The 11,291-nt window shown below is 40.8% G+C and overlaps 1 protein-coding gene across 2 annotated transcripts; it reads right to left on the bottom strand.

The window, feature by feature from the left end:
* Positions 1-5,490: 5,490 nt before the first annotated feature.
* On the bottom strand, positions 5,491-10,823 carry GPX8 (glutathione peroxidase 8 (putative)). 2 transcript variants are annotated; one of them, XM_050328581.1, is made up of 3 exons: positions 10,588-10,823; positions 9,719-9,980; positions 5,491-8,051 (listed from the first exon to the last, which is right to left on the bottom strand). In XM_050328581.1, exons 1-3 carry the CDS (start codon positions 10,792-10,794, stop codon positions 7,888-7,890), a joined length of 633 nt encoding a protein of 210 aa, XP_050184538.1. In that variant the 5' UTR covers positions 10,795-10,823; the 3' UTR covers positions 5,491-7,887. The 2 variants fall into 2 exon arrangements, with proteins under 2 accessions (XP_050184538.1, XP_050184539.1); XM_050328582.1 differs by lacking the exon at positions 9,719-9,980 and having other exon boundaries at positions 7,876-8,051; positions 10,588-10,801.
* Between the last annotated feature and the right edge of the window lie 468 nt (positions 10,824-11,291).

The raw sequence follows: 11,291 nt of genomic DNA, 5'->3' as shown, positions 1-11,291 counted from the left end.
CCTGTAGGCCTCATTCTCCTTGAAGTGCTGCCCAGCTCCTCACAGAGTACAAAACCTTGGTGAGAAACAGCCGATGTGAGGGGTTTTTTGTGTGTTGTACCAAAGAGAAGAGCAGAGAAGGGTAATAGAGCTGGTGAAGGGTCTGGAGCACAAGTCTTATAAGGAGTGACTGAGGGAAATGGGGTTGTTCAGGCTGGAGAAGAGGAGGCTCAGAGGAGACCTCATCACTCTCTACAATTACCTGAAAGAAGGCTGTAGCCAGATGCAGGTCAGCCTCTTCTCCCAGGCACCCAGTGACAGGATGAGAGGACACAGTCTCAAGCTGCACCAGGGGAGGATTAAGCTGGACATTAGGAGGAATTTCTTTACAGAAAGGGTAATTAAAGATTGGAATGGACTGCCCAGGGAGGAGGTAGAAGGTCCCTGAAGGTGTTTAAGAAAAGAACTGCACATGGCACTTAGTGCCACAGTGTAGTCGACAAGGTGGTGTTCGGTCAAAGGTGGTGTCCGGACTTGACCGTCTTAGAGGTCTTTTCCAACCTGATTCTGTGACTCTGTGAGGCTGCCCTCTCCCCAGTCCGCAGTCAGGGGCCGAGGCACCCCCGCACCGTGGCACGGCAGTGGAGCAGCCCCACGGGGCACGGCCGTGGTGACACATCGGCCCCGGCGGGGCGGGCAGCGGCCACCCGCGGTGTCGGCCTGGCATGCTGCCGTGCCCGGGGCCGAGCCAGGGCCCTCTGGCAGCGGCCGCCGCCGCCCTGCCCGCGAAGTCCGCGGGACTCGGCGCTTTGCCGGGTGCTTTGCCGCCAGCGAGGCCCCGCCGCCGCGCAGCCCGGGCGCGCCGAGTCCCGCCGGCGGGACGGGGCTGCGGCTCCCGCCGCCAGGGCGCGACCGGGCGATGCTTAAAGGGGGCCCGCGGCCGCCGGGAGTGTTGCGGTGTGCGGGCTGCGGGGTGAGGGGTGCGGAGTGCGGCCGAGGGGCCGCCCGGGCTGAGGGACTGGCGCCCCGAGTGCTGGCCGGGCTGTAAATTTCCTTCTGTACAGGCTGCCTGCCCCGCACCTGCCCGGGTCACCGTTTTACCCCCGTGTGCGCCGCCTCGCTAGCAGGGATCCTACTCGGGTCAGGCCACCTCTACACCCCGCAGCGGGTTCAGCCAGCCCCGGCGGAGATAGAATGAAAATTGGAAGAACCCGCCCGGAGGACGAGCAGGAGGGACGAGGACTTGCTTTGGGTAACGCTACCTTGTGGGGATGCGGGGGCTGCCCGTGCTTTGGAGGGGGCCGCGGCTGGGGAGATGTCCTCTCCGACGGCTCTGCCTTGTCCCCGGGGCCGTGGCTACTATCGAAGCCTTGCCAGCAGCGGGACTGGATGGATGGTGATTTGGGGTGAGCCGCGTGCTTGCTAAGTGTTGCTCCTCTGTGTTTTTTTCAAGGATAACCTCGTGAGAACACTCGGAAAAGACCTGGAGTGGAGCAGAAAGCAAAGCCCACGGAAAGCGGCTGAGGTAGGGGCAGGCACAGACATGTGCACTCCTCTATATGCACTGCACTGAAGAGTTCCACTATGTATATTTCTGGGGAAGGGAGAGGAGGAAACTATGGAAAATAAGTGATTTTGAAAAAAAGAACCACCATACTTTTTACCCTTTTTTATTAATCCTTGTCACACTTTTTTAACTGTAGCATCTTCAATGCCAGAAAAATGCAAGTTATAGTAACTTAACACCTATTCGGGGAGAAAACAAGAACACTTCTGGGCTTCTCTCCTTTAGCACTAGAGGGACTGCTTGCTTTTTAAAAGCAAAAGTTACCTGACTTCATTGAAGGGTTTGTGTTGATTTACAGAGCTCTCATTTCATTGGCACTGAAAGCTGACTTGTCCACATTTAGGCTGGTGAAAGATAAATAGGACAACAAAGAACTTGTATGTACAGTATGAACATAGGTGGAAAAAGTATTAATCAGAAACAAAACACTTAACAGTAAGGAAAAGGTAAAATACAGGTAGCTTGTACCTTAAGGAGTTGCCACAAAACCTTGTAAGTGTGCAACATGCAAACTGATGGAGTGGGAAGTGAAGGTCTAAATGGAATTCACCACACTGAAAAACACTGAAGCAGGAGATAAGCAGTGTGTCCTTAGATACAATGACAGTATGGAAAAGTAACCACTAGCATGCTAAGAATATTGCTTCAGCATAAATATTTCATGTAAGTGACCCCATGGGGAAAGTCATGTTATTAAAATGATCAATGACTGAGCTATAGGAGACAAAGCCTTAGGGATGGTGGTGAAGGGGAACTGGTCGGCCAGAACTCAAGAGAATGTAACAGTCTGGCAGTGCATGTTAGCTGGCTGTTGTCTCTGATATGTCACCAGCTGCTAGCTGCACTCCATATTGTTTCCTTCAAAAACATCATGGAAAACTCAGAGGTGGCATCTTGCTGTGAAACAAGCAGAAATCAGTTATCCAATGCTTTCCTGTGGCTGCTAACAGCAGCACTCAGGCGAGTAAATGTTTTATGTTTTGTTTTGTTTTGTTTTGTATTAAGAGTTATTTTGAGTGATTTAAGGCCAGTTTTGAAGAACCAAAGTGAAGGCTTAAAATATAGTATTCACTGATTTCTGTACAAAGTGTCTAACTCAGTAGTTCCTTACCAGTGTGACTTCAAAGGACTTTCAATCAAAATGGATGTGGGAGATAAAACCTTAACTCCATCCAGCCTGAATCCATAGGCTTCAATCCTGGGATCTTTATGCATCCTCCTTTATTTGGCTGTAAATGGAGATGTGCTGTGGCTCTTAACTTACAGTTAAGTTGCACTATGGAGAAACCAATAATTCTAATTTCAAAATAAGCTAAAATTGAACTGGAATACAGAACTAGACTCTCAGCTCACCTAGACTAACCCAGAGTTGCAACAGTGACCATAAACAAATGCCCATCTGAGAAAAGGACAGAAGTAAGTATGGTACTAATTAACTTGTGGAGGTAACATACTGTAGTGGTACTTGTTCAAGTTGTTCAAATGGTGGTTTAAGACAAGAAACTGTTTGCAACACTATTCAGTTCCTTTTGTACAGTCTGGGGTCTGATTCTAGTCACATTCCACATAGGTTTTATGCTAGTACACTAATTCATGTCTTGCTGAATCAGAAACTTATCTGTGACACTTTTTTCATGACACTACATTCTGTTTGAACTTTTATATATACATGTATGAAACATGAACCTCAAAACAGGCGACTAATGATGAATTTAGGTAGAAAATAAAAGACGTTTCCAGGCATATTATTTTAGGAGGCATCTCACTCTGCAAGGACTCTGTGTCTGGTAGGCAGTGCGTTGCTAGCTGGCTGCTGTACCTGGATGTAGCAGCCGCTGCTGCACTGCCACCTGCTGCAGGGCTGGAGCACCACTGCTTAAAGACAATTCCTTTGGAAGGTGCTAGGATTCTGTTTACAGGAATGCAGGCGATGCTTCTGTGTGTGACGAGATGGCAGTGTATGTTAGCTGGTTGAAATTCTGACATCAGCTAACATGCAGTTGCTCTCTTTTTCCACATACCTTGGTCATCAAAAGGGAGAGCTACAACTTCTGTACAAGAAATCTTCTGGGTCCTCCTGATTACTTTTGTTGTTGTTGTTGCTGTTATTTTTTTTTTTTTTAACTCTTAACCTCACGTATTATAGTGGTATATTGTATTTCCATTATCTGCCATTGTTCAAAGAATTGCGACAATTTTTTCGGTTTATTTAAACTCTGACTTTCAACTACTTTCAGATATCAAGGTAACAGGAAGTTTATAAATACTTGAAGCAGGTAAATAATTCAGATGTTTCAAACAATTTTAAGTTCTGGGAGTTTTCTTAAAACAAAAGCAGAACAGTTAAAAACTTCATGAGAGTTTTAAATTTTGATTTTAATTTTTTTGATAATGATATTTGGCAAATGCAAATGTGTAGTTTGGGGGGGAGAAGAGTTGTTTTTTTTTTTTGTAAAAAATGAGTAATTAAAGTGGAAAAGACTTAAAGTAATTTTCATTAAATGTGTGAATTCTATATCTGAAAAATAATTACTTTTCTTTTGTATATATAAAGCAAAGTCAGCTTTAGAATTTTTCTTCTTCATTACTTCTCAGAATAAATTTATGAACGTCAGTGCATTAAAACAACTGCACAGCTCCAACCAGGAGACACAAATTGAGTTGGATACAATATTATACTTAGAAGAATAAAGGCTGGAAGCACATTGATCCTTTTGATTAATGTTAAACTGCAAGCTTCTATCAAGCATACTGCCACAGCCAACAGAGTGTTAGCTTTATCCTCATCCTGGCACTTCAGTCACCTACAGAGTGTAGAAGAAATTATTTGTTAATCCTTGTTTTATCTGGGTACTGCTATGTGTGGCTTGCAAAGTGAAGATCTCCTAAGAAGAGAAATAACATCAATGTTTGTGAAGGTCTGCAGAATTTGGATGAACCTACTGTTGTGTGTGGTGATTAGGCAGTGTATTGTTAGTTAGCTGTTCTTCACACACCAGCAACTGACTGCACTGCCACATTAGCACATCATTGTTGAGAATTGAATATAAACACTGTTATAAATATCTTATGAGATCCTTAGCTGGTATGGGGTCCAATGCCTGCCTAGTTCCCCTGACTGAGAGGAGCAGTGCTAAGTTAGGTAGACTGAGTGAAGGTAGGGTACAAAATTAAGTGTAACTGAGGGTATAAAATTAAATGTAACTGTATTTCACACATTTATACAGACAATCTAATTGGCTTATAAAGAATCTACTCAATTATGCAACTATAAAGTAAGATTTCAGGTTTGAACACTATATGCATATGTTTTTCTTACACCACTAAGTGTTTATAGGAACATTGATGTTTTGGTCCAGCAAAGAAGTATTTTGTGACAGTACTTGAAAGAACAGGAACATGTACTGCTGTGACTGAAAATCACCTTGTGGTGATTTAGAATATTTGCACTCCCAGACAATCTCTTGTAAAGAGAAGCTCACAGTTAAGTGATATCTGCTTGAGAAAATAAAGATATATCAGATCTAAGGAGTGAAGGAAGGATGGGATAGGAATGAAGAGTTAGGATGAAGGATGTAATAGGTTAGGTCATGCTGAAATGAAGATGAAATAACTGTAACATTCATGGACTGAACTCTGTTAGCTGTCTTGGGAGAGTGGTTTTATCCTAAATTGGTGGGATTATTAAGGAATCCAAGAAATAAATTTCAGTCTGTTCACAATTTTGGAGGTTATATTTTTTATATGCTATATTTTAAATTAACTGTAAGTGGATATTTATGTATTCGTATTATCTTCTTGGCTTTTGACTATGGGTAAGTATATACTTGCATAACAGTGTTCTAATTTTCATTTTATTTATTTGCCTTTCCAAGTCTGTGTAGATTTGTCCATTAAAGATGCTTTATTTTTTACCCCAGAAGAAATAAATGATTAGTTTATCAATGATCTGCCCTAAATATTATATTGGAAGAGCTGGCATGTCTCAAGACGTATAAGTAATACAAACACATTGAGTTTTTGGACGAATGCTAATTAACAGTAAATTTTGAAAAACTTAAATTGCATAGGTTCAGGACAGAATGGTACTTATATTCAAATTTCTACAGAAAATGGTTGTAGTGGATTGTGACCAAACAGTGAAATGAGAAATTCCATGACTGTGTTATCAGACAAAACATTCTTCTTCTAGGACTCCATAGTAAACTTTATTCAGGTAGGAGTGAGTTAAATAATTCTGTCCACTCACTGGCTAATATCACATGCTATTTCTGAATACTGGGAAAGACATTTGATCTTAATGCTGGCATTGTGATATTTAAGATTACGCAGTGTCCTTTAGTGAGTGAGTCACAAGCAAGGTGTGCACATTCCCTTCCCTCCTGATCCTTTCCAAACTAGAAAATGATACTGCTATGTTTATCCTTTATAGGGATTTTAGGAACCCAAGTGAAATTTCCCACACACTAAATAACTCTAAGGCAATACCAGGACTAAAATAGACCTTTTTTTAGGTGTTACAGTAACATCACCCAAAATTTCTTTGTACCTAAGCCTTTCTTATTCGGTGATACAAAAAATCAGGGAGCTATAGGAGTACACAGGAGTTGACATGCCTATTTTAGATGTGAGTGTTTTCAAGTTAAGATATTCACCCTTTATGGGAAAAGTATTGTGTCCTTCCACTTAGTTCCATGGAATGCAGGTTACTCCCAGTGAGGGCAGACGGTCCTTATCTGAATTCCCTTTCTGCTCCATCAAAGCAGCAGAGACATGAGACAAAAATCACCTGATATGTTCCACTAAATGTTCTCAAGGCTGGAACTGCACATGCAGGAGGAGACTGGAGTAAAATACAAAACCTCAGAATAAGAACAGGAACTGTCTTGACAGATTTGATGTGGAGTCTTGTGGGATAATGGCAAATAGCTCAGAGGCTGGTCTAAAACAACAACAGCAGGCTGATTTTGACTAATAAGATCTTCTGCATAATCCTTGGCTGGTCTCTGAAAGTTAGAGTGGCTAAAATTGCCAAGGTTTGAGTTCTGTTCCAAAATGATGTTTGTCAGTATTGATGGAAGCACTTTAGTTATTTTCAGTTAGTCTTACAAGACAACAGCACTAATGCTATCCATCCTTCTCATGTAGAAAACTTCCAAGACATAGGTTTCTCTCATTTCTATTCTCTCAACCCTCCATTAGGAGTTGGACATCCAAAGTGACATTTCTTATTTAAATTTACTATCTCCCTTTTTCAAACAGGTAGATCAAAACACTTAGCAGTTTGTAATAGAACAGTGGAGCAGAACCGGAAATGGGTTTGCAGTTACATGCAGGACTGGGGAGATTGCAAGGTGAGAAGAGTAGAGCTGGAACCATGAACCTTCACCGCGTTCTTCTACCTCTGCATGAAGACTAGTTTTTTATGCTAGAGATGGTAGGTAGGTAGATAGATGGCTGGGGAGTATTGTCTTGGACTGTCTCAGAAAGACACTTGTGAGAATCCCAGACTCTTGATTTTCATTGCACCTTAAATCCTTTTGTAAGCAACTATGTATATTCACGCAGGCTTTGCCTTCATCCAGGTCAGAAGACCAGGAATCCAAGAGGAGAGAAGCTCATAGTCAAGGCACTGTACCATGGTGCGAATGTATAGAGATGGCTAAAGAGTTTAAAGGTGTTGCTGTAAAGCTGAAATGTAAAATGAATCAAAACCTAAAGTAGGTAAGAAAATATTTCTGCAATTTTTTTCTTTTACATTTAATAATTTCATTTTCTATGTACAATTTTTTTACAACTGACAGCTTCACAGTTCTGTAGTCTTTCTTGAGAGATTGCTGTAAAGCTGGTCTCTTCAGTTACATTTTTCTCTAAAATTCCTGCTGTGGATGCCTCTGGGCCCCATGTGCTTCAGAGAGGGCAAATATGTATTAATGGAATATCAAAATCTGTTTGTTACTGGTAGATGGGAAAGAAACCTGTGCAAATACTGAGAAATTTATTAATAAATCATCTTTCTAGCTATCCCCCTGCTGTTGACAATTGCAATTAGCAGTTAACAGCAATTAAAAAAAAAAAAAAAGGCAACATTCAGAAACCGACTGTAGATTGAAGGTTCCATCCTTGCAAGGTACTTAGTGTCTTGCCATCTCAGCCTTCTCAAGGCTGTTGCAGGGTCAAATCCAGCATTAATAGACACATCACCAACCATATTGGTTGCAAATACCAACACTAAAGAGAAGTAAAATCACCTGATGGTTTAGCTTCTAGCAACATTTCCCAGGAATGTACAAAGGCTGTATATCCATGCTATTGAAGAGATTCACAGTATAAATGCTTTTTCAGAGGTCCTCTCTTTTTTTCATGATAATCTGCCTGATTAATGCTGCTACTTCTGGCTTGATATTTTGTACCGGCTCTTCGGGTCTCCAGAATTTCACAACTTTACCCTCAGGGCTGACAAGGTACTTCCAGAAATTCCATCGGGGCTCTCTCTTTGAAGAATCTGTAAGGATGGCATCAGGTTGTTTTAGTGAGTTACACTTGTAATTGTTTCAATGCCCTGAGCTGATTCTTCAACTTTTTATGCAGAAGTAATCACACCTTGTTCTTTGCTAGTAGTCTGGGCATTGTTTACTGGTTGCTGTTAATGATTGGAAAAGTGGTAAGTGAATAATACTCCACGTTCACATTTATGCTCCCAAGTGGACTCCTTTTGCGCTAGACTATCTGACAGTGCTGGGCAAAGTGTAGCTAGCAATAACAGGCACAAGAAGGTGGTGTAGCATGAAGATGCTCAACCTTCTGATTGTCAAGACAGCTATCTGAAGAAAGCAGGTGCTTCTTTTATTGAAGATGCAGAATAATTAAATGTGAAACTTGGGAATGCAGGAAAAGAAAGACTTCATTAAAAAATATTGAGGTGTCAGAAGATCTTTCTCCTTCCTGTGCGTGAATAGCATGTCAAATAAAAAAATGCTGAGTAAATATTTTTTCTTTGTAGGTATTGATGTGTAGGTATTGATGTCTAACACTGATTGCACTGATATTTAGAATCATCATATTTCACCCCATGCAGCTGGAACCTACCTGCTCTAGTCTCGTCTATAAAAAACTGAGAGAGAACTCAGTAATTCCACTGGACCTCAGGCAACTTAGGTCAACAAGGTTTACTGAGGTTTTTCATATCTTGTGTAAGAGGAGGTAGGAAGAAACACAGTTACAGTAACAGCGGTGAAACATAAATGACTCCTAAACAATAATAATAATTTTCAAGTACATAAGATGTATCACAGAGAATATGGCAAGAAGAAAAACCTAAGTGTTGTAAGAAAGATTTATTTTAGATATTTAAATAGTTTTCTGACAAGAGGAGGTGTGAAAAACTGGAATAGACTATGAGGTTTTGGAGAAGGGTTATGTTCTAAGTATCCTTTCTTTCATATATCAGTGTTAAGCATGGGTCAAAGACCTGGCCAAAGCTCAGGATAATTCAGAGAGGCTTTTCAAGCTGGCTTTGGGTCTATGAGCTCTTTGGTCAACTGAAGAGACAGAGAGTTTCATTTTGCTTGTGAGAATATGAGGCCCTAATTACTCTCTGTAATGGGGGTATTTGTGTGAGGGGATTTTGTGCGCTGGGCCCTGAAGTTCACATGACAAATTAACACAAATCAATGATGATATATAACTACAGTAAATATAATCCTGCTTCACAATACAGTTTACATAAAGATGGACACCTGCCTCTGCTTAAAAAAAGGAATCTGCATGTGTTTATTTAAAATCTTTCAGTAATTTTAGGACGCTCCCATAATTACATTTTTGTCCATAAGAAAAGCTGCTTTTCAATAAAAATCATGTAACTTGAAATGGGATCTTCTAGATGGGAACATTTGTACTCAAGTTCATGCATCCACAAAATGGATGTTTCTAGCTGGGCTGGTCACAGTAGGCTGTTTTTATGATCAGTGAGGAGAAACTGATTCTTTCATGATACAATTCTTCTGCCCATATTTTTTATATTCATACATGAATTGTATGCTTAGTGCCTGTTTCTCTCCATGAGCAGAGAAGTTTAAAGACTTTAATGTTTCCTGAAAAAGAAACTCAGACTGGAATTCAGTGTGATTACTGTGGTTACAGGCAGCTTGATATATGAAAGAAAACAGTTACCTATTAGAAATTTAAAGGCGGGATCTGCTTCTGATCCGAGGATCTTGATTTTGTGGAAAACAGGGAAGGTTACTCCATAGTTTCCTTTGGCAAAAGATTCTATTTCCTGGCTTGAACTAGGCTCTGATTCTCCGAACTGGTTGCAGGGAAATGCCAGCACAGTGAAGTGGGAGGGACCAAACTCTCTGTGTAGCTCTTGCAGTGCGATGTAATTTTTGTCTGTGTTTTGGCAGTAACTGGCCACGTTTACAACTAAAGTTGCCTTCAGAGAAATAAAGTTAGAATAGTAAGAAAAAACCGCTATAGATAACGTAGAGATTATAATTAAATTTTAAAATTACATTTCTCATTACTGCGGTGGTTCCTGTCAGGAAGCTAAATTTAATCTGTCTGATCATCATTTCATTAAACAGATAACCATGAAAGCAGCTGAAGATATTTACATTCAGGGAATGTGTTATAAAAATGCAATAAATAGACAAACTTCAGCTTACAGTTTTGTTTAAATGTAAACATTTAAAAAACATTTCAGACTTGCACTAAAGTCGTATTTACCAGATCAACTTCCAAAATTCAACACAACATGCTACCATTCTTAACTAAGATTAGAATCCACACATTTTCCTGTTAGGCTATAATGATCTTTACTAAATAGTATGAATTTATTTTTCTTAGTTTATTAGATCTACTACTTAATTCCTGGAGCAGATCTAGAAAAAAAAAGTTTCTCCAGCTTACTGTTTAAAGAACAGGAATTCATTACAAATCTCTGCTAAAAATTCCCATAACCAAACATTTTATTTACCTAAAAATGTATATTTTTTTTGTCAGCAACAATTCAACACAGATAAAATGAAACAAAAACTTACTTTCCCTCTGTACTTCTCCAAGGAAATGTTCCTTCCTCGTGAATCCTTGACTTCAAAAGAATAAAAATCTTTGATTTTAGGTTTAAAAAATCTGAGTTGTAGCAGGCAGAGAATGGTGGTACACAAAAACACTGACAGAAAGACCACAATGACCCTGGCTTTGGTCACTGAGTATTTCAGAGGATAAGTAGTTGTAAGAGGCTCCATTTTTGAAATCTTTGGAGGGGAGCCTGGGAAGGCCTGGAATGTGAAGGAGGAGCTGAAATATGAAACTCGCATCTCAGGCGGAAGGAGCAGACTGCTCATTTTTGTCTCTGTTGCCGAAACAGCTTTTTAAAATCACAGTGCCTGCTGGACTTCAGAGTAAAGAGATCAATCTGGGTGAAAAAAAGAGAAGAAATGAATGAAAAGGATCTTCCCATCATCTAAGGACGGTGATTGCTTATTGCTCTGTTTAACTGACTTGTGTGGGATATTCCAGTTCATCTGCACGGTCTTTATTGCTGCTGGGACCTCTTATGGGTTTGTAGTACTGCTCTAGCACACCCCCTGGGCTCCTCTGTTGTCTCTGGCAGAGTTGTTCTGCCAGACACAGCTATGCTGTTGGACAGACCTGGAGAAGCAGTCTGGGGGCCAGCTGTTCAGGTAGAAGGAAGGCAGGATGGCTGAAACCACCCTGTTCACAGACTCAGCCTTGCATCTCG

The sequence above is a fragment of the Myiozetetes cayanensis genome, unplaced genomic scaffold (assembly GCF_022539395.1).
Source record: "Myiozetetes cayanensis isolate MyiCay16 unplaced genomic scaffold, myiCay2020 scf4, whole genome shotgun sequence".
Classification (NCBI taxonomy): domain Eukaryota; kingdom Metazoa; phylum Chordata; class Aves; order Passeriformes; family Tyrannidae; genus Myiozetetes; species Myiozetetes cayanensis.
Note: the sequence above shows the minus strand (reverse complement) of the source record. Positions and strands in the feature narration are given on the sequence as shown.